Source organism: Helicoverpa armigera, chromosome 19 (assembly GCF_030705265.1).
Source record: "Helicoverpa armigera isolate CAAS_96S chromosome 19, ASM3070526v1, whole genome shotgun sequence".
Classification (NCBI taxonomy): Eukaryota; Metazoa; Arthropoda; class Insecta; order Lepidoptera; family Noctuidae; genus Helicoverpa; species Helicoverpa armigera.
This window is the reverse complement of record NC_087138.1, coordinates 10,761,989-10,789,100: the sequence shown is the minus strand read 5'-3', so window position 1 is coordinate 10,789,100 and position 27,112 is coordinate 10,761,989. Positions and strand designations below refer to the sequence as shown.

Sequence of the window (27,112 nt, the reverse complement as noted above, 5' to 3'; positions counted from 1 at the left end):
TTTTTAGTTCTATTTTGAAACATCGTCTCCCTGAGCTCTTCTCAGTTTATTATAATATTTTTGCCGTATCATTCGTCCGTGATCTTTAATGCTTTCCAACCTTGACCTTATTTTCATATTTGTTGCGGTCACCAGGTATGTCTAATAACAATGTAATCTAGTTATTGTCGGGCGTGGCGGGCGCCGGCGTCCCTGTATATCTCGATTTATTGCAGATCTCGGATAAATCATAAGATTCCGATCTTCCCCGAGGGTTATTGAACAACTTATTGGATTTTATTGCGCCGTGAAATTTTAAAATGAAACTGATGAAACACTTTGCCGGTCGGATGGTCGGTTTATTGAATTTATAATACGAATGAAGCGCCCTCACAATCTACTGATAATTGCTTAATCAAAACAGTTGAATTACATTATTAACTGAGTCGCGGCTGTTTCATCCAGAGGAGGATGACGCTTGCATTAACATTATGGTTTGTGCACCTTGTAAATAATGTTCATCATTCTGATTATAACTTTTGTTACAGATTTGTATCCAATAACAATACTATGTCACCATCTGACCAATACAAATATGTCTACGTACATGAAAAACAACAGCATACCGAGATATAAGTGTACATATTCTTTATTTTACCTATTTTCCTCCTCACACAGATACATATATAAAGTCGGATGCTGACAAGTCACACAACCAACCAGATAATAGTGTTAGTGAGTGTAAACTGGATGAGCCAATCGCGTGCCAGCTCCGTGTGATGTCGCGCATAACTTCATGCCTACTGATTAATTACAGCCGTGTTATGTAGCCTAAATACTTTGACGTCAATCAATTACGCGCGTTACTGATATCTATGTCGTGTAATATAGTTGCGTAGATTTAACTTTGTGTTATGTAGCGTTTAATTGCCTGCAATATAACTGTCAATTGGAAAATATAATGATTAAGTACAGTGTGGAATTTCAGGTGGTATATTTTTACCTTCGTTTATAAAAATACATTTACCAGCATCAGTATCCGTAGTGTGTATCACAATGTAGTTAGCAGGCGACGGCGGCGCCGAGACGTCGCGGCGTCTCGTGACGTCACACTGAGCACCTTCGTAGCACTCGTAGCACTGCTACGCGCACCGCGCGACGCCGAATCGCTACGAGTCTGCGGGAATTCTGTTGGTTAAAATTCTAAAGCTTTCATATTTTATTAGTCGCTAAAATAATAAAATAACTTTCATATTTTAATGACATCATTTTGCTCGGTATTTCAAAAAAATATTTGGGTTCATGATACTTACTTTGGGAGGAAACTCCCAAAACATGCCAACCTCAAAAGGGTTTGCGGAATTTCAAACCCGAACTTGGACTATTTACTTGTCAAAATAAATATTTGTGTATATTTTTTCGGTGCCTACACATTTTTGTATCCCACGCGTTTATACTTTGTGAGTTATTCTTTTTATTCTTGGTTTCCGCGGTAAAACATTTCTGAGAACGTCTTCAAACAATTTTCCTTTTATAAAGGAACGTAACGCCTCGCAGCCTCAATGCCGGCCGCCTTATCGTTATTGCGCTTCATATTAAACTCTACGTGGGAATAATTCTACATTCGATGAAAATACTAATAAACAGTTCTCGTACTGCATTAACTCTTTTTAAAATGCCCTGTAGAACCAAATAGCAAAAAAAATATCACACTTGGACATACATACATAGGCATGGTTTCTCCCAGTTTGAACAAACTGTAAAAAAAAGTTTGATAGCCTCTAATACATAAAGACAAAGACTATATATACCTATATAGATCTGCTGATGAAGAAAAGTATAAAAACAAGAGGTGTTATTTATAAATATGTATTCGTGATCGGTAGAATTATTAATGCGCCACTCACGTTGTAAAGTTTACCCCTATTCCTTCGCCATGTTACCGTCTTCAAGCTGTCTATTATCTATGTATCTTGTGGCTCAACGGTAAGCCTGTCCATGATAAATGCCCATAACTCAACTAAAAATAAAAAGTCGACTTTACTTTCAAGACAGTTATGAAAACACTTACCAGCAGCTGGTATTCAATATATTTTGGTTATAAAATGAACGTGTAAAACACGTCAAAAATTGGTAGTCAAACATGTTTGATGTTAGCATACTAAACATATGAGAATAATTCCATAACTCATTCAAAACTTCAGGTATTTATTTCTCCTGTAAAATTACAAAACCAAACACAACCCCAATCTTAATTTAAATACAAATTTTAATCCGTTTACAAACAAGCTTGAGATTCTTGGTTAACAATTTAATGCCGCTAAATGAAAAACCACACGAACGTTAACTTTGAGAGACAACACGTCATTTCGTATGCAATGACATTCTTTGTGGCAGGAGTGAGACGGAGCCCCCTCCGCGCACGTGGGAGAGAGGGGGTGATCACTTGTCACACGTTCCCTTCATAATTCCCGGCGACACAAATCTGACGCAACAAAATTGTTCATGACGCAGGGCTCCCGTGCCTGAGTGCTCGAACATGTCGCCGCCGCTGCAAATGGACTAACGCCACATTTCTGCATTTTCTGTGTAATCCGCTGTCAACTCTTATTTCTACACTCGGCTTTAAGTCCGATCGGCGCGACAGATTTGTCGGTGATCGCAGTTTTGTCAACCGCGTTTGTGGCTTTGATTGGATGGATGCGAGTTACACGTAGTTCTATAAAGTTTCACAAAATATCGTTGTCTGAAATTTCTATCTCATTTCTGATCAATTGTATCTCCACACAATATGTAGGCAATAAACTACTCGTTGTACATGTATGTTAATCGTCCCGGTTAATGCTCGCCATTGTGCTGTCAGTCTGACTTCCAATTCAACATTTCCTAGTACATTTCCTACAGAATTGTATTCACATCTGACCCGCAACACCGTCATAAATACAGCTTAGATTTATATTATTTAGTTGGGGACTCAACGCTTCACGAGAATTACGTTTTATGTAACTAGTAATGAAACGCGATATATCCCAGCTGTACACATTTATATTAGTTAGGTATGTACATAGAAAGCTATTAGCTTTTCGCATCACTAACTACTGATGAGCTGGATATCTGATTGCATAGGTTCCGGGAACATTCCCGCGGCAGTATGTTATCGTTATAATTGATATATCGTGTTCCGATTGTTAGTGGCTCGGTTTGCAATTGAATATGTACTGTAGTGACCGCAACCGCAGCGGTACTGACGTGAGTCGCAAGCGCAGCCAACTGTGTGCGGTCGACTCGGTTAGATACATTTGCCTTGGTCAGCAATGAAGATGTACACACATTCTTATCGAATTACGTATGATAGTACAATGTAGGTTGCTTAATTTACCAAAGACGCAGTAGCTGGTAATTTTCAAGCTCTAAAGTTCTTTGAAAGTATGTCAGCTTTTATAAAATAGTTCCAAGAGTTCCTAGTTTGTGTGACACATCAAGGCGATGCACGGCCCAAGATTGCTTCCTTCCCAGCGATGCCTACGTAAACCAATTTAAACTTTATAATCCGCCTGGAATGGGGCGCGGCGCGAACAATACACCAAACAAATTCCACATCAAGGTCCTTCTGCTCGCCTGCTCTCCTAGTCCCTCTAGTGTTGAAAGACATGATCGCTAAATAGGTTTTCATGGTAGCATTCAAAATCGTCATCAATTTACTTTTCATAAAGAATTAACCAGCAAATATTAATGTTCATTTTAAAATCTGTCGGCTTATCGTAAAAATGAATGACAATAAATGGATTACTCACAAATTATATTACCCATTTAAAAATCAATTGCGCATTTCCCGTAAACCCCGGATTAACAAGAAACGAGGCCTCGATGAACATTTCGTATTTACAACGGAACAATTAATTGACAAATCCTGGCGGATTCCGACTTATCTTTTAATAACTGTGTACGACGGCGGAGATACGCGGCACAAACAATCCCGGTATCGGCAATACGGCTGTTTGCGCAAAATATCGGCGCGTGCCTTGTGTGCGCTGCACTCGCCGCGCCGATATATTACCGCTCATTATTGACATTACCGCCGCTTGTTACCGCGACACTGCAAATATTACTTCATGTTTTATTTTCACATTTATAAAAGCACAGCTACGTCATTAAGTACACATAACTCAAACGGAGCGGTCTGTTGATTTAATTTTATATTCTCCTACGAGAGCGAATACCCCAATTTACGATTTTATGTAGTAAATTCTCACGCAGATAAATTCCTCTGGGATAGACTGACCATAATGATTTTAATTAGCTAACAGAATAAACAGCTCGGGATCAGACGTTAGGGCATTTATTATTAATACAGACTTGTTTTGTTCATATGAACTGGCGCTAAGTACAGCCAGACGATTCATTGTAATTATTTGCTTAGGACCGACAAGAAAGCGAACCCAATAATTATATCGAACTCAATTACTCTCGTAGGTTCTTCATTTATGTTGAGATTGTTTCATACAATAGAAATTATGTCAATAGACGATAATTAAAGCTGTATGAACCTACACAATAGATAATGTTAAGTGAGTAACACTCTAATTAATTTTCTGCCATTTGTCTCTTGAAATTCAACGCTGAAGCAATAAATACTATTTATTTTTTAAAGCCGTATTCCGTCATCGTTCATTTAAAAACAATCAATCTCATTGTTCAGCGGGATCAGCAGATCACGTTTCATTACGTAACATAAGGTCCACAAAATAGCCCAGGTTTATCGAAAACCGCCGTGTTGACTGACGTTGCGGAACTTTCACACGAGTTTTTACATTTTTCATTTATAATATTGAAAAGTATCAGCTACAGGAGTCTTGTTTTCATTAAAATGTTGCCTCATTTAAGCTATTCAAGTTAATTTGTCTGTTTAACAACCAACATACATATTTCTACTCAATTGAACAGACGGAAAGTATTGATGCAAACTGACAGATGGAAAGTATTTTCCGATGCATTGCCAAATACAGTCAAAGTTAGAATATGTCGTCTGAATGTGATATCGCTGACATCGATATCTGCCGGAATTCTCCTAGTAGAAATATACTCGTAGATACCGAACATCGACACGAATACTCGTGATATTCCAACTGAAAACTTATACACTATAAATGTATATTTAATACGAATACCTAGTTATTGTTGATCGTATTCTCGCAACATAGTAACCTAATTCCCTCGTTAGCCCAACTTAGCGGAGGGAGGGGGATAGTTAGCGAACTTCTTGTCTCCTCGCCAAGTATCTCTGTTTTTGTCATAGATATTAATACTTGTTGGACGGCTCTTGCGCGAATTAGATCGACATGTAGTGGGGAGCAACCAGATAACTTGTTCATTATGTATATCTTATGTAATATATTACGATTGCTTGTATACTGTGCGACCATGGTATCGATACCTACAATTGGTCGTTCACATTCAGAGCTCGAAGCTAGATACTATTATGATAAATTGAATCGAAATCAGAAATGTGCAGTCGTGTTTTACAGCACGCGAGATAACACTTCAATTTAAATACACACCCAGTTAAAGGTCTCGTTGATAAATGTTCAACAATACGTGTAGACAACAATGTACCACGAAAATGTGAAAATTTAATGTGTTTATTTTCATACATACCGTGTCTATCAGGATTCACGTTCATTCTGAAACGTTTTGCTCCTTTATAACTATTTATAAATAAACAGCATTCCCTGATTAAATTAGTACGTTACACGTCACTCGTATGACATGCTACACATTCTACATGAGGCTTTCAGCTGAAAATAACTTGTAATTTGTGATTCATACACCTTGTGTAGAGCGCGTGTGACTCCCGGGACGACACATGTCCCCGCGCCGGGAGTGCCTAGGTACTCACGTATTTACTCTTAAATGTACAGTCCTACGCACAACGTCTTAAAGCCGAGAGGTACAAAGGGCGTCGGGCCAGAAAATCGCCGATGAACGACGAAAATAAAGCTCCTTTGAAACCGAGGATTAAGAACCATGAATGTGGCTGAAGTTTCAGTCTAAGCCCATTCTACTAACGACACGCGCCTAAAAGTAGAAAAAAGTTTTCTTAATTCTTGGTAAAAAATACTCTTTCATGCTGGTCAAAAGAGTTGGAAAATAAAGGTTGAAAAGTATCAACACGGGAAAACCATGTTTGGAAATTGTCAACCAATAATGTTTGTGTGGTTTTGAAAGGCTGACGTAAACGTGTATAGAAGTAGTTCGCGGCAGTAATGGCCCCATCGTAAAGCAAATTATCCCGCAGTGGGTAGCATCGGTAGTCAAACGAACCACCTGCATGAATACATGATGTGACATCAAAGGGCGCCACTCTTTGACGGAATATTTGCGAATCGCACCACTGTGCGCCCCGCTGCCGAGATTGTTTTTGTTACTCTTTTTACTTGTTACAATTATGTTTACTTATCGCATTTGTGTTTTGAAAACGTTTGTTCGAACTGCGTTTTAGTTGTCAAAGCTTTGTCTCGTGGAGTAATAGTGCGTTTGATTTGAATCAATTTTTCTGGGTAAAGCCGTACATACGCCAGTGATTGATACTTAGATAGAAGTGAGCACTATAAATAAATATTAGTGCGTTACGTAGGTCAAAAACATCTAATCTGATGATCAGTAGGTACTTCAAAGGTTTCCAGTACGGGTAGGGCACGCTCGTACCTGCTAGTGCGAGTACATTAAGGCTAAGTGCTTCTACTTGTACTTGATTTCAGACTTCAGAACCTTTGTCTAGTGTTAAAAGCGTTAGGTGACATGCAAGTACTAATATAGACCAGGCAGCCCATTTTTCATAAATGAGAGTTTCTGCGTAAGTACATTGTTGTGTATGTTTCAAGTCAATTAACAATATTTTTTTACACGCTTTTTTTGTAAAAAAGTTCTGAACTTTTTGTGGTCCCCAACAACACCGCTTATGATTTTATACAAGTAATTTATTTAAAGCATACTTAACTTGCAGAATTAATTAAAAGTTAGGTCTACTCATTAAGATTCTGCCGGGGGATGTCGCCGGAAAAGTAACGTGCAGTGGTCAAAAAAGTTAACGTTTAATCTGCTTAACAGTGTGTGAGTGAGGACGTTGTCGGTGCGGTGGCGTGGTCGCGGCGGCGGCGTGGCGGCGGCGTGGCGGTGGCGTGGCGCGCACAATGGATAGTTAATGAAAACGAACGTGTTGTACTGCGCCCAATTACTGCATAAATAAATTCTCGCGCTTCATTTGTGTAGTGTTGATTTACTGTTGCTGCTGATCCGATTAATATTCACACACCTTTCTAGTCTGTCACACCTGCGCTTGTTATATGTAACAAACACTAGCTATGCGGTTAATGTATTTAGGATTTTAATGTCAGCAAACATGACATTGTAACAGTTTGTAATTACAGATGTTTACTTAAACATTAATCTCCGTAGTGTCAAGTCAGCAAATAATCTCAGTATCAATTACAAATTAATCCTCAGTGACAGACTAACATACATAGAATTATCTGAGTAATTGAGTCGTAGCTGCGTGGCAAGCGCGGGATGATTGTGCCAATATCGTAGACATTACGCGGCGGTTGACTACGCAGCTAAATTAAATTAACATGCGGAGAACACAATGACATTCCGCGGAGGAGTCTTCTATACGTGGGTGCATAATTCACGGCTTGTCACGTCACGCCTCCGCCGCGTTTATTGGCTCCTGGTAGATTGCGGCGTCGCTGCCACCACGACACGCGTCTTAAATTAGCACAACTTCTTGATAATTGTGCTAACTATTCGTTAGTTTGCATTCCATGCTAATGCGAAACATTCGTGGTTTTGTACATTTCCCTAATTAATTTGTTATGCATCAAGAAAAATGATCTTTCTTAACACTTATTCTCTTGAGGGGAAAACGAAAAAGATATTAACATAAAAATTCTCCGCCTCGGGGTGCGTAACGACGTCATTTAAAATGCTAATGCCTTTTTATATGGTGCATTATTACAGATGCCCTGCGGCCGGATTGCGTATTAGAGAACGAGATGTGTTCGCAGAATCCTTCCGCTGAACTTTATTGAAATGAGAATCTTAGAGCGTTATGGCGATAAAATCGTGTGGCGGTAATCGACGTTCCAATATGTTTTGCGGTTATGCAATTTTCTTATTGGAATTTGCAAACGTGAGCTTCTGCTCACAGTTTTCTTTTCCACATGTTCAGAAGAACAGAAAACTGTTATTAATATTAAAACAGAGATGTACACTGTACACTGTTCACAGGTGTATTCCAAGTTGCATTTTCTGAAACCATAAGCTGTTCATGTCTGTTTGATAGTGTTATTTGTGCGATATTATCGAGGCTCGGAGCGTGCAGTGTGCGCTCGTCTGTTGGAAGAATTCCAGGAAACACGACATTGTTCGTATCCGGATGATCCCCCGCAGTCATGCTAGCCTGGTGGGCACGAGGCCAGCCTGCCGTATGTTTCACGAGGATTATGACTGCTTAAAACCAAACAAAAGCTTGTGAACCACGCAAAAATACCTCGTACAACATATACAAACATAAACTGAAATGTTATTTCTTTTTTGTTCACAGGTAAGAACTCTGTGCAGTTTGGATCGTAAGTGAACTACGGTAACATTTAAGTTCAATCCTTCACCTCTCTGAACTGAATAAATGAGTACCTACATCCTAAAGAACATTAGCAACTAATTAGCAAATAAGGTGTACCAGCGTGGCAGGTTGTGAGTAGTGACGTGAGGTGTTGCCTTGTGGCGAGACACGCCGCAGCTCGCCTGACGAGCGCTCAGCACTTACATCGTTAACATGTTTCTCTAGTAAGCTCGTCGGTTTACACCAATGTTACAAGTTACTGGAGTTATAAGTTAGTCTCTTCGCAATATAACTCGAATTTATGTGTTTTAGTTGTCGTACCACTGATACAGAAATAATTCTCAGAGGACAGAGTAAAAGTCAAGGAATCTCAATAAAAGCAATTTATTTTCGACCAATAAAATAAATATTACATCTAGTAGATGATATAAGATCTCGATCAAAACTCTTAATCTATACGATTTTTTGCGGTTATTCTAGGAAAAAAATGGCGACAAAAATCCTCAGTGACAATCAAGCTGTGTCCAATTTTGTATTGCTTGATATACGAATTAATCCCAAGCCTGACATCCCCCACTAAGTTAACCAAAACAGACATTCCATCTTCACTGTCATGATGAATGTACATCTAAATAATCACAAAAACAGATTCATTTCAGCTCGTATTTAATATTTTATCCCCATATCATGCGCCTCATTAATCAACCTTAAGTGCTACAGATTTATGATAAATCTGTTTCGCTTCAACCAGCCCGAATATTTTTATTGAAATCTCTTCAGAATGTAATAGCGATAGTGCTCTTCAAATAGATCTAACTACAGATTCGTCAGGATTAAGATGTATGAAAAGATTAATATCGTCTGGGATTGGAGTCCGTATCGACTTATTGGAAAACAGCTCCGCGAAGGTTGACTCAGGGGCAAACGGATTTAAACCATATTTTGAGAAAATATGCTAAATTTTAGAAATATGTAGGAGTGTTTGATACTCGAACTGTCTTGCTACGGGGACCATTTAACATACTTTGCAATTTGCATACTACAATAACAACTGATTCAGTGACTTGAATATTATTGGTAACATCCAGTTGCTGCAATATTAAGCTATGTGACAATTCGGATGGCAGTCAAATCTTAGGGCTCTCGGAGAAGCTGCGGCCACGCCATGCATGCCTGATCGCTCCGACTAATACCGGCGTCTATCTTCGACAATCGAACACTGTTAAACTGGACACTATCGATTTTCGATCGGAGCGCAAACAATGTCATCTTAGTCGCCCCCTCCCCTAATGGAGTTTCTCAACTGAATAGTTGCAACTTGATAGTTTCGGAACGTGCGGAATGAGCTGTTATTACTTGCGAGCTAAACAATGTCTCGTAATAATTTTGCGGCCATCGTTTTCTTAACTTGCTGTTTAGAGTCAAATGGATTATATTCCTACAAAAGTCAACAACTTGCACCACCAAATTATCATTAAATTAGAATTAAAAAAATAGGCTTATCTGAAAATCGGAAAATGTATTGGTGTTGCGGAATGTAAAACGTTTTAGGAGCAGAAAGTTCGTGCGGTAGCACGTACGTAGCGAGCTGGCCGACAATCCAACGAGATTCCTGTGTCAAAAGGCCGCGAGCGTATCACAGGTGCGTCCGGCTTTCAGCGGTTAAATGCCTAAAAGGTTCTGCACGCCTGGCGGCTCAGCCCAACACATTCGAAAACATGCGCCAACATTCCGCCTCGTGTTATTTTCTATAGCCGTGAAACCCCTGCATAGTATATTAGCCACTGGTCCAACCAAATGGATTCTGCGCCGATAGCCACTACACTGCGAACCCCATCCATTTTGTGACGTGACTGTGTTTTATGCATTGCGCCAATTCTGTTGTAAAAGTTACGATTGTGCCACTAAAACAGAGTTGTTGGCTCACGGTACGAAACAACTGCTCTGACCTCACCACTTTTATTTTATGTGGACCGTTTCAGTTATAGTTATGGAAGCGTCCTTTATTTCATAGTTAGTATAATACTGTACTCGTGTGAGCTCGAGATGAAAATGTTAACATGACTCGAGGCGTGATATTATTGTACGTATAATGTTAATACAAAACGGAAAAGTTTGCGACCCAAAAGTAATGTTAGGTTTTTCTTCGCTCCCATAAAGTCTATTCTTTATAAGAAAGAAGGTATTTTTTCAAAACCAAATCTCACCCCTTATTTTCTTTATAAAACTAATATTTTGGTTTGTCAGACCCTGATTTAATTGTTTGAATTCGTATGTTTCAAGTATGATTAAAAAAACGTATTTTCTTTAATCATAAGAATATTTAGTAACAAAGAGAGCTACATTCCGTGTAGACAAAGCAGCGGATCCGCGGCGGAGGTTCTATTGATGGGCGGAAAGTGGCGTATGTGCGCGCCACGGAAGCGGAAACGGTCGTGCCGCCATCATGCCGCTGCACCGAGGCTTATACGCGCGGTACTAACTTCTCTATTAGGATTATAGCAGTCATATATGTATGTCCCAAAAGTATCTAAATCTAAAGTTCTTATCCAAGATAAAAATACAAAAGGTCATTTCATATGTAATTCCAGTTATATGCCAATTTACTCATAGTATTTATATTTAATACAATTATAATGGAGGTTCATTTACTGCAAAATTGTACCTCTCAATTAATTTCATGAATTCCAATGAAACGTTTCCTGGAATCTGTCAAAGCTCTCTCTTCCAGAGCAGCTGTGTTATTAGTTTACGCAGAATTCTGCTCAACAATATTATTCACAGATTTTATCTATATTGTAATTAAACAGTCAAAAATTCGAGTACGTAAATCTACATAATATGATTGGTGACAATGATGTCGGTAACATCAAAGGTGGCTGCTTATCGTGGCTCGTAGAACCCTCATTAAACCGTAATAGTTGCCGAGTAGGGGCTAAAAAGGATAACTTCAAAATAACCGCTCTACACAATGTTCACCGAATTTGTAAGCTTTATATTATACGATTTGGGTTTAATCTGTCACAACCCAAAAGCAAAGCGTTAATTAGTATATTGATAAAGTATTTACACATATCTTGTTCTTAAAATCACCTAACGGATTAAAATCTAATATTTCGATGTACGTATTGTACTAAGTAAATAATGCTTGACATAAAATCCGGCATTATTTCGAGAATGAGACTACTGCCGTGTATTTCCACATAAGCTTGGTAAAACGGCTTTGATGGGCCGGTGTTTACCGTCCGTGCCGGATACGAGCCGCCCTTATAGATGGCCGGAGGTGGCGGCCGCGGGACCGGATGCCCACTGTGCTCCGCTCTGCCTTGCGTCTGTGCCTCACTACTACCGGGAGCGCAGAAAATAAGAGGATGTTGATGGAGCTCGCCGTCAGACTTCTGGGATGTGCGGATCACTGCTTCGGACCTTTATACACAAAAGAACCAATATTTAATGACTTAGGTACTCTCAGATGCAAAAGACTGATGCTGTCCCTTGTCATGTCAAAATTGTTATTTACTTTCAAGAAAATACACTTTACCGCTTTGTAGTAGGAAAGCAATCAGACAAATAGTGAGTAGTACAAAGTGAATGTTTCCTGTAACCTACTTCGGTAGCAGTTCATTAGTTGTGTTTTCTGTGGTTGTCAGGTAGTGGCGAGATAGCCCGTATTGTGCGACTTAAAAAGCAGTTTATCAGCGACCGCAGTGCAGCCGGCGCATTATTTACTGCACTATTGTTGGCTCCGTCAATATTGCACGACAATGCGGAATCCTTTGTTCGCGCACTCGCTTATTTAATATAGGAGGTATGCATCGCAGCTTCTCTGAACCTGTGAGCATTCGATGATGTTTCACAAATGTACCAAAATGTATTAACATTGTCTGTTTCTTATTTTTATACTCGAGAGTTTAAACAAAATTGTCTGTTCTAAAATGTCCCGATTTTGGACGTACATAAATTTCTAATACACTTTTCGACACTCGCTTTCCTATCATACTGTCTGTCTGTTTAGCGTGCACCGGCGATCCGTCCCGCGCCACATCAATATTGCATGGTGTCGCCGCGAGCGTCTCACCGCTTCTTATTACTGCGCTCCTGGTACTTCGATATCTTTTTGCTATACTTTAACCGTCAAGTGCAATGGGGATGTTTTGTTGCTTTCTTTTACATTGTTACAGTTGTTTGTATATCGTGTTTACGACAATTACGGTACGTTCATTTTAAAGCTAAAGAGCAGCAAATATTTGATTTAAATGAAAAATAAAAAATATTTTTTTTCATATTCAGCTTGTGCAAAATAAAAAAGAAATTGCAGTAGAGGCGCTCTTCCTTGGAGGAGGATTTTACAGGCAGACATTTAAATACGCTCTTTCCGTGAATGCATTTAAGTGCCCACTGGGGGATGCGCTTAAGCGAGCATAGTTAAGAGGGTATCAGACTTTCCCGCCGAGTTAAAAAATAAAAAATCTCAACTATGCTAATTACTTGGTATTTATACTTTTTGCTGGTAAACTGAAGGCTTGAACGTTTTGTAGCAACAAATCATCCGACGATGCCATTACACGGTGTCAGACAGAGCAATACATTAATGATAGTGTCGGATCATTGATGTGTTCAAATCGCTCTGTAGATACGATCTCTTGTTGTCTATCAGTACACACGTCCGGTACAATAGTAATGTCATTGTCACCACGGCAGCCGAGCGTGCCACTCTAATTACCTGCTTATATACGTACGTGCAATAAGATACAGCTGCAATGGTTCAATCAATCAATTAACTAACAAACAATCCGTAGCAGGAGATAGACCTCAAACAATTTGTGGTTCTCCGCCGGTCCACTCTATCGGAATTGCTAATTTGAACAATACCTACCTAGGAATATCAAATACATGCCATAACCGGTCCATGTAAGGCGCTAATCTTACAAAAATGATACAAATCTCTGAACAATTTATGTCAATATCACTCTCGGATTAAATTGTTATGAATTGCAGCAACAATACCGAAGCGTAATGTTTACCAATTTGTTAATAAAACATCAGGATATTGTCAATATAACAAAGTAAACACTTGATGGAAAACACCACGGCTTTCCCCATTGTCGGGGCTCGACATAAAATGCGCAAACGGATTTGTTAATTGACGACAAACACTCCCTTTTCATTTTGTGTCGCAAATTTTTCATCAGGGATCATTGTGCGCCTCAGGCTTTCCTCGAGTCTCAAAAACAGTAAACTTGGCCATTGTTTACGTCTACAGTTTTAAGACCTGCCATTTCCATTAGCATCTGTATGAATAATGCAGGCAGGGGCCTTTTATTAAGGCGTTCCCGTTTATGTAGAATACAACAGTTTTTATTTGTTGTTCCTATCCTTGTCGCCCCGCCTCCTTGCCGGCATCATAACAAAAAACGCCATGCATCTGTGCCATGGCCCTTTCTTAGCTAAGAAACTCTTTAAGCGTATGATGCCCTAGTATTCCACAAGGAATGTTATTGTAACTCTTTTGTTTTATGACTTGTTCTCATTATCTCGCCTCTGTTTGAGGGATTGTTTGTATGCGTTGTTTGGTTCAGGTTGTAAACCTATCAGGTGTTTTATGGTAGCATGTAAAAAGATACTATGTATATTCTTTTTTACATTAAGTACACAGATTGCAGATGATATTATTGTCATATTTTTATATTCAATTTTTAATTTACTTTGATATTAGTGCACAAGTTTCAATTAACACTGCTGAAACTGCAGCACGTGTTTAACCTGATTTAGTGAAGTACACGTGTATTTCATATGCAGCAGCCGCCCGCCAGCATGTAGGTGGCCAGCAATTACGTTCAACTTGTAGGAACACCAGGTGCTCTAATTAAACACCTTTGTTAATCCCGACCTCATACGGCCTCTCGTTTGTGTCCCAAATTAAATTATCGTAAATCCCGACTCATTGGCTGAGATTATACGTTTACGAGCGGATGACAGCGGCTCTTTAGCGACGACCGGCAAACAACTACAGGCTTGTTCCACACGACCCGTGCTTATTACAGATCGCTACTAATTAACGTATTCCTGTCGCTGGCACCGCCTGAACTTTTATTACATAACCTACAAATTCTCTAATCCTTTTCCATTTAGCTCCAGCTTTTTCATTTAGCGCAGGTAACGTTTAGTTGTGAAAATAATAAATCACCATGAACGAGCTGATAATACTGAGCAAAAATAACCAATTTGTTCTCAAAATGTACTGTGCGACTTTTTACTGCTTGCGCTAATTTTAACAACGACTCTAACAGATTAGCTTTTTAGCGTAAATCCCTCATACATATTCTATTTCATTAGGTATTCACTGCGGAAAAATCTCAGAAAAACATTACTTTGCAATCGCTCTGGTGCCGGACTGAAGCTTTCCTTACATATTTTACTTACGAAACAGTAAGTTTAGAGGGATTATCCAGCTCAGTAAATTAGAGACTGTTACGATAAACTATAAAATGCATTTATAAAATATGTATGCGTTATTCTTCTTTATACAATTACAAAGTAGTCGGTTTGCTTTTGCTTTAGCGTTCTCTGCAGTCTCTGTCGTGGTCACCTTGTCGTAATGATAAATGATGCACGCACTTTCGAGAGGAATGTAATTATGCAGGTCGATCATATATTATCCTACGAGCATGACTTAAATTATAGCTTTTATAAAGGCTGGTTACGAAATAGTAGCAGTAAATTGGCGCAAATTGCAACAAAGTGGCCGGGACGTGCGGCCTCTCCGACTAATTCTCTCGGCGCGAGTTAACGCCATTGTTGGCGCTGTCCCGCCTGCAATTGACTACTGTTAGCTGCTGCTGCCCTGGTACACAGCCTGGTTGCCAGCACAAGGTTATATAAAATTAGTGCGTCTGTTATTACAAGGGTCATATCATCACAAATTCTGTTTGTAGTTCCCCAAGTATCATCCAAACTAAAGGTACAAGTTAGCTCAAAAGGTTTCAGATAAAGAAAATTATACAAACGAGCAACATGGTAGTTATTTCCGACGATATTACAGTAGAACGGACAAAGACATTATACAATCACCTTTTGCCAGGAGCTCATAAACAAGAGTCGGTATTTTACTGAGATTACGGCAATAGTGGAGGGTCGAAATCTGGCGGAGTAAATTCTGCGTTGTCGGTAATAATGAAGGTCTCATAATATCTGTCGAGAGTGGCGCTAAGGGCTGCTACCTCCCTTTTGTTCAGGACACCCGAGCCACTTTATTTGCCCACTTGTCTATCTGTTTATGATTTGGGTCGCCGAGATACGACAGTTTTGTTAAACTTCTATTAAATGTATAATTAATTCAGCGACTGCTTCTGAATAGCCCTTGATTTGATGATTGCATTAAGTCGAGTTTAAAATTTAATTTATGTATGAAAAATGCTATTGGCTTGAATTACTCAATCACATTTAAAATACGTATATTTTTTTAGTTTTGCAGAAATTTAATCTAAAATGTATATATTCAAAGCGTGTCTGGGCCATATAATTACATGGGGCTGTAAGAAATGTTGAGGATATTCGTCTGGGGAGTGCTTCGGCTGGCGGCCGGTAAACAGGAGTGTTTCAAGTAAATTATACTCTCGCGGCGCCCATCCACCTTGCTGGAAATTGGAAATAGGATCGTGGAGGTCCCGGTATTACTGATGTTCTGCTGCTATTCAATGGAAACTGATGGCACAACATAATTGTTGCGTCTAATTACTATTCACTATTCAACGAAACAAAAAAAAAAGCTCAATGTGGTAACAAAACCTATTATTGTTGAGTTACTTTTCGCAGAATTTCTATGTTAGTGCTGTGTTAGTGTTTGCTCCCTTCCCTGAAACGTTATGTTTTTAGGTTGTCGTCGTTTTGTTTTGAAAGCCCGCAGATACTGTTAGTTTTCCAGCACTCCATTGAAAGTTATAAAAAATATTTTTCCCCGTGGCTTTGTTCGTCCCCTATTGGATTATAATATTTCATCTTTAAAAAGTTTTCTGAACTCTGACTGGTATTATGTATAACTCTTTATCCAAAAGTGTCGCAGAACTTTCTCGAAGTTATCGTAAAAATGGCGACTGTGCCACCTGGCGACCTGACTTCCGAAAGCCTTTGTTAAATTATAATTTCAATTATAAAGAGTGTTAGCAACTTTACCCAAACACTTCTAGTTTGGGTAAAGTTGCTATAATGTACTACTTAATGACATTCGTCAGTTACTTTGTTTATTAGATTATGCGAAATAAACGTTATTATAGACTTATTTAGATATCTAGTTAGAAGCTGAGGTGTTGCCGATGTGAGCTCGTCAGCTTGTTTCGTGACTTTTGACAGTTATTTTTGTGAAACCAAACAACACCAGACTACTGCAGAAACCCAAATATAAACTAGACTCCTAACTAAAAGGTCGTTATTAGTATATTTGGTTTTCGCTTTCAGAACGAGAAATGTTCGGACCAAGAACCCAAATTATTATTCATAACAAAGTTTTCTGTTAACGTTTTCTTAGGTATATGTTATGTTTTTATGTCATTTTGTTAATAAATGTTTATATGGGATGATACAGACTGACTCGTGTTCATTTATTCAGTAAATTAAAGAAAAGTAAAAGAAATTATATTTTGTTAATATTCTCGCTCTGATATTTTAAGGTTTATACAGAACTGAATAAGTGGTCGTTCAGTTTTTCACTGGTTTGCTCGCCACAGTTTATATTACGCTTCTTGCTGTTCATACGGAAATTCATGTGTTTTCAAAATTAGTTATTATAATTACAAAGGTTTTTATATATAGCGTATTATTTCCATGGAAATAAAATATTGCCTGCCAGCCTAGATTTACATAAACATAGCTAAGTATTCCACAAATACAAATTAATGTTTTGTCCCTCCCTGTAAAGCTTTACTAGGATGATCGTCAGTCGATTGTTATCTTACAACAGCCATATCAGACCATTATCCCGTTCGGGGCTCATAACAGGACAGCCCCTTTAATTATAAGACATTCAGGAGCTCAACACCTCGTACATGGACCGGATCCTGTACTTTATTAATGAGTTACAAACTTAGCAAACTTATAACCCTTTACGTGTTATGATCCCCTGGTATCAGCTGAACTAGCAAGTAGCTGTGTATTGTGAAAGTACTAATAACGCAAAATGCCTTTTTACGTCCGTGTGTCTGAAGCCGGGCACCAGATGTGCAAACATCATGAAATAGCTCGGCTCTTAAGCGTTAAGCGTCCCTATTCATCTCGGCCGAAAGTTTGTGCGGCAAAAACCACAACAGCCATTGAGCTATCCACACCGAAGCAAGTTTTTGCTCTATTATAACGACGTAAATTACGCACGCGAGTTCTGCTCATGTTCTTATGAGTCGGGAGTCATGAAGCTAATACGAATTAATGTTAGTTTTAGCAGTCATTACTTTAGTTCCTTGCAGATGTAATGTTCCGTGAATGTTAATCCGCTGGAAACATTCCGCGAGCAGCTTAAATAATTATTTTATTCCCACGTACTAATGTTCGCAAAAGCATTTTTACTTGCAATTTGATGTCTTGTTGGAGTTTTCTTTATTTCTGTGAGTTATGCGATGTACAATATCGGAGATCGACTCAGCGTTTTCTCAGTGAGGTGCAATAAAAGAAAAAGATTTAGCTCAAGTAGTAGCTTTAGTTTGTGCCAGAGTTCGAGGAAAATCAATCTAACGATACAATAAAAAAAAACTATTTCTGTCGATCCCCTGTGAGCTTTTAGTGTGACTTCCCAATTCCATTCCATAATGATGGACTGAATGGAACTGTCGTGGAGAGCACTTATGTGACTCCTTTGCGTGGAGAGTCTTTTTCATATTACGTGGAATAATATAATATTCCGCAACATATGTAGCGATTTACTCCCAAACAAGTCTTCAGCTCGGCTTTCATGTTGAAAGCAAGAAATTAATGTTGAATTTACTTGCAGTTGCTATTATGTATGTTATAATTATTTGGACGTTCATAATGTTCTTGCTTGTAAAATTAAATTCGTATCCACTATTAAGCAAGCTTTATGTTGTTCATTGAAAATGAGCTGAACTTCGAAACTAATGCTGTTTGAAAGACTCTTGCGGGTCATAAATGTATTAGTTCTTTAGTGGTTGAAATATTGAAGTGGTGATTCTGGTTGATAGCGTAATCTGGTAGACGGACGCCTATAAACATGCGCTTTAAAGTAAATTAGTTTTCAGTCGCCGTACGTGGGGACACTCGTAGGGAATACGTAATGCAATATTCTTATTCATGAGATATTTATCGGCCGCCTGGCTGTTTCCCTGCCACGTTCGGGGCCGATCCTACACGATACCGATGAACTCGCCAAATAACATTTAAATTGAATAAAACTTTTAGTTTTCATGACAGGTTTAAGAAAATATATCCTTGGTGGAATTTAAATATTAGCAGAGACCATTCACAATAAGTGAGTTGTGCTCATTTGTGAAAAGCGTACTTGCAACAATATTTTTCCTTATGCTTCGTCATAATGTTATCTCACTTACACTACAGGAAAATGAAAATATATGACAAAATAAAACAATAAATTATATGTAGCTACAGAAAGGATAAAGGTACTCCTAACAGGCTCAGCTTGGCTGTCAGCTGACATTTTGGTTGAAAGCGTTTCGACCTAATAGCCCGTGATCCTGTTTATCTACGTAATGGCTCTCCTACATGCATTTTTACTTTGTGTAGCGAACAGGGAATGTATTATTTATTCCACTTCGCGTGTAGGGAATTTGGATGGATAAACTGATTTTTACAAAAAAGAGACACGTCAAGGATTTTACGAGGTGTAATTTATTATTGCAAGGAAATCACACTTTTTTGTGCATACTACCCCCTCATTGTGTTTTCTTGTTTTGTACACACCCCATTGTGTGACGTCACGCATTCGGTTCAAAGTACCAGGCGTCCATAAGTGGCGAAGTGATGTGTTACTGCTAACTAATAGGGCGGAGCTACTTTTTGCCCTCAAAGCGATTACGGGGATAGTTGGTAGTGGTAGCCAATGTATGGTTACCATCGAATGTCTTACTCAAAAACTTGACGCTTGACGTTTCGTCCTGTACCGTACATAGTTTGTTTTCATAAACTGATACAGTTTATTTATGTAAAGAAATGTTATATATGAATTTATATGTAAACACCTGTACACCTTTTAAGGGATTTAAAAGATAGATAATTATTTAGGTACTGACTTTCCTAATCAAAACTGTAAGTGCCCAGAGCCTATAGTGTTATCAAAAATTAAAATTAAACATTTCTTTATGACTATTAATATATTATGTAGGTATAACATGAGATAACAAAATTTTTTTTTGCAAATCCTCCATCCAAATTATATCATTTATAAAATAGGATGCTAACTGTGGGAATTTTCACCTACAGCAGAAGTGACATCAAAGTCGTTTAATAAACGACGGAACTCATTGACCTGGAGTTAACGGTCGCAGTTGAAGGGTTACCGGGCTGCCCTTCACCTCAGTCAACCCTCTAACGACATTGAATAAATTGTTATAGGCACTTGTTTTTATGTCTTTAATCGCTTTGGCTTATATGGGCCACGGGATCCCGTGAGCTAATTGGCACACAAAGTTGAGCCACGTTAACAGCATTATACATTTACATAGAACAACTTTTAAAGCTTTGTCATTGATCATTATTACACGTATATGTTTCAGTTACGCATTGATAGTTTAACATGTCAGGTGAAGCGGATTAACACATACATATGTACATAGATACAACATTGAACACATTCTTAGAATTGTCAAGTATTTATATGAACGATTAAACATAGAATCCTTTGATATGAAATCGCTTTTTGAAGTTCATAGAAGTGGTCTGTTCATACATTACACTTATTATACTTAGTAGTGGGCACGCGAATGTTTAACGAGGCCCGTCGTACTGACGTTGACATCGGGGATAAATCTGCACCCCACGCTCACTATTCAAGCGAGTCCCCGCCCCTAACCGCAGGGGTTACTGCAGCATCCCTTGTTGCGAACTGGCATCCTCCGCGTTTTATGTCAACCTAGTACTTTTATTGCATATTCATGGGCCTTTTAAGTTTTCGCAAACATTTCGTGACTGATGATGGCGCCAGAGGAGAGATGAAGGAATTCTTTTAATATGCAAAAAAAATGTCTAGGGAGATTTTCTTTGACCAAGTTGCTAAACTAGTTCAAGTATTCTGGTTCAAATGTGATATGGTAGGTTGATATGGATGTTAAGATTTTTGTGATTAAATGAATAAATAATTTCTCCGCGTTTATAATAAAATTTTAAAATACAATCTTTAATGCAATGGTTTTCAATATTCGTCGGTTGAAAATGTATGTTTCAAATATGAAGTATCTTTATTTTCATAAAGAACGTAAGGTTATTTTTTTTCCTTAACCAGGTTCCTATAGAATGTTACAAAATGTACCAAGTTACGAAAAATAAAATAACATAAAAACCTTCTTCACAGTACTGCGTGCCTGGTGACCATGTGAATGTTTAATGCTCCAGGATAATCCCGGGGGAATAGCATGATTCTCGACCCTTACAACAAAAAATACTGAATGAGGGAGATATTTATGTTCATGGTATTCTATGGATCTACTTCCTTTCATTTTCTGTTCGCCTGGTTGCAAGTGATCTACTTTTAACTCTTTCGCTTTTACTACCACCTCGTAGCGAAAATATTTATTTATACACTTACTACATTTTTACTACCAATTCACACAGCACCTGCTGTTTGCTGTTTTTCAACAAAAAACCAAGCAATATAGCTATCATTGTTACTATGCGAGTGAATTCTAAACAGCAATATCTAATCCTTGTACTAGGGTAACATAACTTAACAGAGAGCAACGATTAGATCACAGCAACAAAAAAAAAAACGGGGCATGGCCCCCTTTTTTTTTGCAGCATCCGCCCTAAAATTGGGTTCGTTTATTTTGATTGGTGCACACAGAAGCACATGAACTCATTTATGGGGTAGTGGGGCCAAACATCCAAAACTACTTGTATGTTGACCTGGTATACCATTTTGTGTCGATAGCCTCTGTTCTATTTATTTCGGTATCGCAAACCTTTTTTCCCAAAGCTCGGATGTAATCTGAGAAAGCTATGTCTCGGAGGCCAGTTAAACGCGGAATTTCCTGTAATTGAGACTCGTTTACCGAAAACGGTTCACAAAGTCTCACGTCGTTAGGGCTTTTAAAATAATCCTCGGGATATTTTTTTCTGACTACAAAGGTGGGTTTTATCACTGCGACTCAAAAGGCTTAGCGTGGAAAAACGCCGTCACCGCAATACGTCATCATGTATGTCAACATATATTTGTTTAAGTGCGCTTTTTACGACTCACGCAGGGTTTTCTTCTCCCACTTGGACCGTAACATTTCTTAGTGCTTGTTTCAAGTAAGTGCACTAGTGATGGGCCTCAATTGAATAAACTTGTTATGAACGGCGATATAATGAAGGAAATATTTTAAAATAACTAATTACTATTAGTTAGTTAAACAAGATCTTTCACATGCAAGCACTAATATGGTCTTGTCATTGAGGTTCTTTAATTGTATTGTAATGGAGTCTAGGACACTCGAGCGTCCTACTCGTATCCCACGTGAAGCCTGCTCGCACAATTTGTCACGGGAGAGTTCTGCGTGAGATTTTACGGCCACTTTGTCCCGCGTAAGTAATGCCCGTGTGCGCACGCCTTTTTGAGCTCTCGTCTTCACCCCACATTGAGCTTATTCGACAACTTTTACGATACCGCATTTGTTATTTACTGGCCGTACCGCGGCGGGGCGCCTCCGAAAATGTCTTCCTCGTCTAATCGCTGAGTAACTTCCTCCACAAACTTTCCAGTAGACTTTTTTGTCATGTCATATCTTCCGTGATTAGTACTAAGCAGTTTTCGCATCAAAGTACTTACAAATACCGAGCGGGACAAACTGTTCGCAATGAAGCACCGCGCTAATTAATCCCGGATTATTATTTGAAAATTCTCCCCTTCATTAAGCAATGAAAGAAAAAATATGTTGTGAGTGTGCAGCGATACGCGATGTCATCGCATTTAACTAGAGCCGCGCGGAATATTTCCCAGCGGTGCGCGCCGGCGTCACGTCCACTCCACGTAATTACACACTGGCGAAAGTTAATGCGAGTCTGCGACCTACCTTACTACAGCTTTATGTTTCGGCTTTCTACCCCACTGCACGTCGTACTCAACACACCAATATTTTCCTTCCCTAACAAGAGGACACGGCTTAGGTAACTGTTTTTGCTCACTAACCGCTTAGCAAAGTCGCGTTTGGGAAACCTCGGAACAAAATTTTTGTTTTTGTTTACAGCGGAGGTAAAAAGCTAAAGTAGGTTTTCATTTCATATTCCTTTAAACGTTGTAACATTACAATTTAACGTTTCATACCCAACGCCTGAAACTTTTATCACAGAATTAAATTAAAACGTCAGAAACACGGGTAAGCAACTGTCTCTAAGTCGGTTTTAGATGTGTTAAATCCAAAAGCAAAGCGGATCGTATCTAAACGTAATAAGCTTATGAGCAGCGGCCTAACCCTCGCGTGTACCTGCGACTCGCGCCATCACATCTACTACAGGTACTAATGAAATAACAAGCGATGAGCGTCAGCGTTATTATTAGACGCCATAACCGGATCTGTCCGGATATAGGGTTGCCAGCAATAATAACCGGCGGGCAAGCAATCAAATTACCGGCTGTGTCGCCGCCGCGCCGACCGGCTACCGGCAATAATCACGTTTATAAGTGACAGTCGCCGGCCGTTACGGGACTATGCGATTACACCGGCCGCTCGCCCTGCTACCACACTTTTTATCGACGTCATCATTTTTAACGTCAGCACATTGGGGTTAAGTGAAACGCTTACCTCTTTCAAACTTGAGAGATTTGTCGGATGATTTCCTCGACACCTTATAAGCATTCTGCAGCATCAAGTCATAAAAATATAACTTATGTTGATTAATTACCACGAGCAACCGCTTGTGATTTAAATCATAAAAATAATTAATATTAAAGTTATTAATACTTATACTATTTGCAATTTTATGTGCCAGTAAAATAATTAATTGCGATTTAAAGCCACGTTAACGCTGTTCAAAATTAATAATTACTGCGGTTTGATTATATTTTAGTGAAAGAAAAACTTAATTTATTCCTTTCATAGAAACTCAATCAACCGAAATTGATAAATTTTAACAGGCATTTAAAGTATTCATGATATAATATGTAGTTAATATATGTAGTACGTACTCGTACCTATGGTGTGCATAATACATCTAATGAGGTGTTTATTCAAGTGTGCGGTCTGTGTATGGGCTGTAATTGCCATTGATTCGTGGCGTGATTGATTTGAGGCGCATGTCTACATAGGCATGGCTGATTATACGCCGGATTAGCTTACATAACCTATTAACTAATTACGACTTTGTTTACACCTACAGACTTCTGTAAGTTAACCTACGTTAATTAGGTGTATAAGGCCCCAGTTCACCGACTACATAAACGGCAGTTTTCATAAAACAACTGTTAACTGCGAATTTTCACGTTCCATTTTCAAAATAAACGGTTTATATTATCGGTGAAAATGGGCCATTATAAACAAGGTCTAATCGAAAAGCATAACCTACTAATGCTTTCTTCATAAACGCAACACGTTTCAACCCCATGGAAAAATTACTCTGCTATTTTTATGAGCGCCTAGTACCGCAACACCATGAGGGTGAAACACCATTGTAAACGATCCCTGCCATAATAATAAGGGGTGCGCGGTATGTATGGTGTTTACCATAACCGTATTATAATGGAAACCATGAATGAAGTGACGACAGCTCACGAAAGAGACAGTATTCTTTTGTGTGAGTGAGATAGTAATGTGGGACAGAGAAGGCTACAATGTGATTTGTTACATTTTATTGACGTTAGTTTACAAAATTACAAAGTGAAAATTATCGTATTTATAATATGTTTCATGATGTTTGAAATAGGCCACGTGACGCAGCAAAAGAATAACCATAGGAACATTGGTTGTTGGTCGACTATATTTTTTCATGTTCTTTGCTTACGCCATTGTGCAGAACACAAAAGGCCGGGGCACCAGGCTAGCAGAAGCTATACAGAGATTGACCGATCGCGCAAATTGAATGTCCGTCGAACACGACGGGGACAACACCCCATTGTCCCGGCACCTTTTCAAGATACAGCCAATATTTCACTCTCACACAAAATGTTCTATCGATAGAAAAAATTGGCAAAACCAAAAGACACGTACAATGTCCTTTCGCGACCACTCAGCCGTGTTCTGTCGGCTAAAGGTCAACTACAAGTAATTTTATTACTTTCGTAAGAAATATTATGTAAGCAATACCGGCTTTCCTGTAAAGGCAAAGGTCGATCATTGTTTCAACTGAAACTTTGTTATAAATACTGCTTTTCAAGGAAAACAGTATCATTATTTACTGACCCGTAATATCTGTGAAAGTTACAGCGAAAGTTTTACTTAGTCGTTTTCTAGAACCGTTGAAGACACGTTTAAACTACTAGACGTCATGTAAACCATACTACCTATGTACTTTCAACAGTGAGAATGTACAGAAGTTATATGTAAATTAGAATACTTTTCCTTCGCGTTTGGAGAGTAGTTCTTTTTTGACGCTAGTGAAACCCCAGCGCTAATTTTATACGTATCTAGCTTTAAATAAAAACTCCAGCTACATACATGTTAAAAAAATGCTTTGAAAAAGTGCAGTTTCAGTTTACAAACGATAAATAAATATTTTGAAACAGCTAGAAAGGTGAAGGATTATGATGTATACTGTGTCACGAATTTGGTATTCACTATCAGCCGTGTATCCCAACAATTTTATATGACCATCATCCGTCAGTCCGTGACACAGAATAATGGGTTTTGATTGCTTATGAATAATGTTTATTTTTGTTTGCAGCTCGTGGGCGGCGAGTTCGACATGGAGTTGAATTTCGTGATACAGGACGCGCAGAATATTCAACACATGTTAGAACTACTAGACCACTGTCCACCAAGTTTACAGGTAAATAATTTACTCATTAATTACCTAAAATAACAAAACAAAACTGTATATTCGTATAGACCATGGCTTTTAAGGCTAATCCACTTAAAACTTCACACCATACTATTGTTAACTTTCGAAGACCGTGTACAAAGGATAGCACCACAAAACATCTTAGTTCTATACAAAGTTAAAAAGAGACAACAGGGGATGGAATGCATTTTTTGAACTTTTTTTGTAAGAAGATTCCCTTCCTTGGCGCCCTTTTGTACAGTTTCAACAAGAGATCTTTCAAATTATGTAGCCTTGGTATGAATTGAGATCAAGTTTAACTCTTTACTTGTTTAGTCGCTTGATAAGATTACGAATAAGATTAATGGTGAATCATTTATTAAACTTTACATTAAAGTACGTAAATATTAGACAGAAATAAGTACTGAAATTAAAAAGTGGACTAGTTTGCAGTTTTATCTGCAGAACGGATATAAAAAAACGTCATAAAAGTTACGCTAAGTAGGATATCGGGGGAGGGGGAGAAAATGCAAAGAGAGCTCAATCCGTACGTCATCGTACCCTCCGCGCATCTTGACGTTGTTCAATCCCTTCACTAGCTATGTGCTCCTGGTAACTGAGACGAACTAATTGAAAGGGGTAACTCTCAGATAGACCTACAAAATAAAAAGATAAAATTAATTATGCTCGCTACGGGCTTTGTTTTTTATACTCTTTTCACTTTTATTTGGTCTTCACTTATTTGCATTCCAAAAAAAATATTTTTAATTGCTCTGTGCGCGTTTTCGACTCGCACTTGATTGGTCTTTATTTTCTTAAATGATGTGAAATAACTTTACAGTCTTACAAAATTACAAGTGTTGTTTATTACTACTTACAGTAAACTTTTCAGCTTTCATAATAAAACAAGTCTTAATAGAGTTTAACTTTAGAGCTTATCCGTTTTTCCATAGGAGCAACAGGTTGGCTTTGCACGCAGTAGTAACACCAAGTAGCACAAAAGAAAACTTACGTGTCATGTTTATATTAACTTGACTTAACTGTGATTGCATTGAATTCATAATTTGAGCGCTTGTAATCAAGTTTCCGTAGTGTAGTGGTTATCACGTGTGCTTCACACGCACAAGGCCCCCGGTTCGATCCCGGGCGGAAACAGGTGTCGTTTTTTTCTTTTTCTTAATTTTTACTTTTCATGTACTGAAAATCCAGATTACTTTATTGTATTTCTAAAAAGTACTTGTAACTGAGACAAAAAAAAACAAGCGGTTGGCTTAATTAGTTGCCACAACCCACACAAATAAATCTAGATCAACGCCGCGTATTGTGTTCTAAGCGTGTTATGCAACCAAAACTTCTGATAACATCGATTCGTGAGAGTAACACTCTGAC

The 27,112-nt window shown here is 38.5% G+C and overlaps 1 protein-coding gene and 1 non-coding gene across 2 annotated transcripts in view; both read left to right on the top strand.

Moving 5' to 3' along the window:
* The window catches only part of Rg (rugose), a 317,709-nt gene that overhangs the window by 64,478 nt on the left and 226,119 nt on the right, over positions 1–27,112 (top strand). The window contains exon 3 of the mRNA XM_064039352.1: positions 25,628–25,732. Within this exon, the coding sequence (XP_063895422.1) occupies positions 25,628–25,732 (105 nt within the window). The remainder of the gene's footprint in view (positions 1–25,627; positions 25,733–27,112) is intronic.
* Trnav-cac (transfer RNA valine (anticodon CAC)) lies at positions 26,806–26,878 on the top strand. The gene has a single exon. It is a non-coding gene; the product is annotated as a tRNA-Val (tRNA).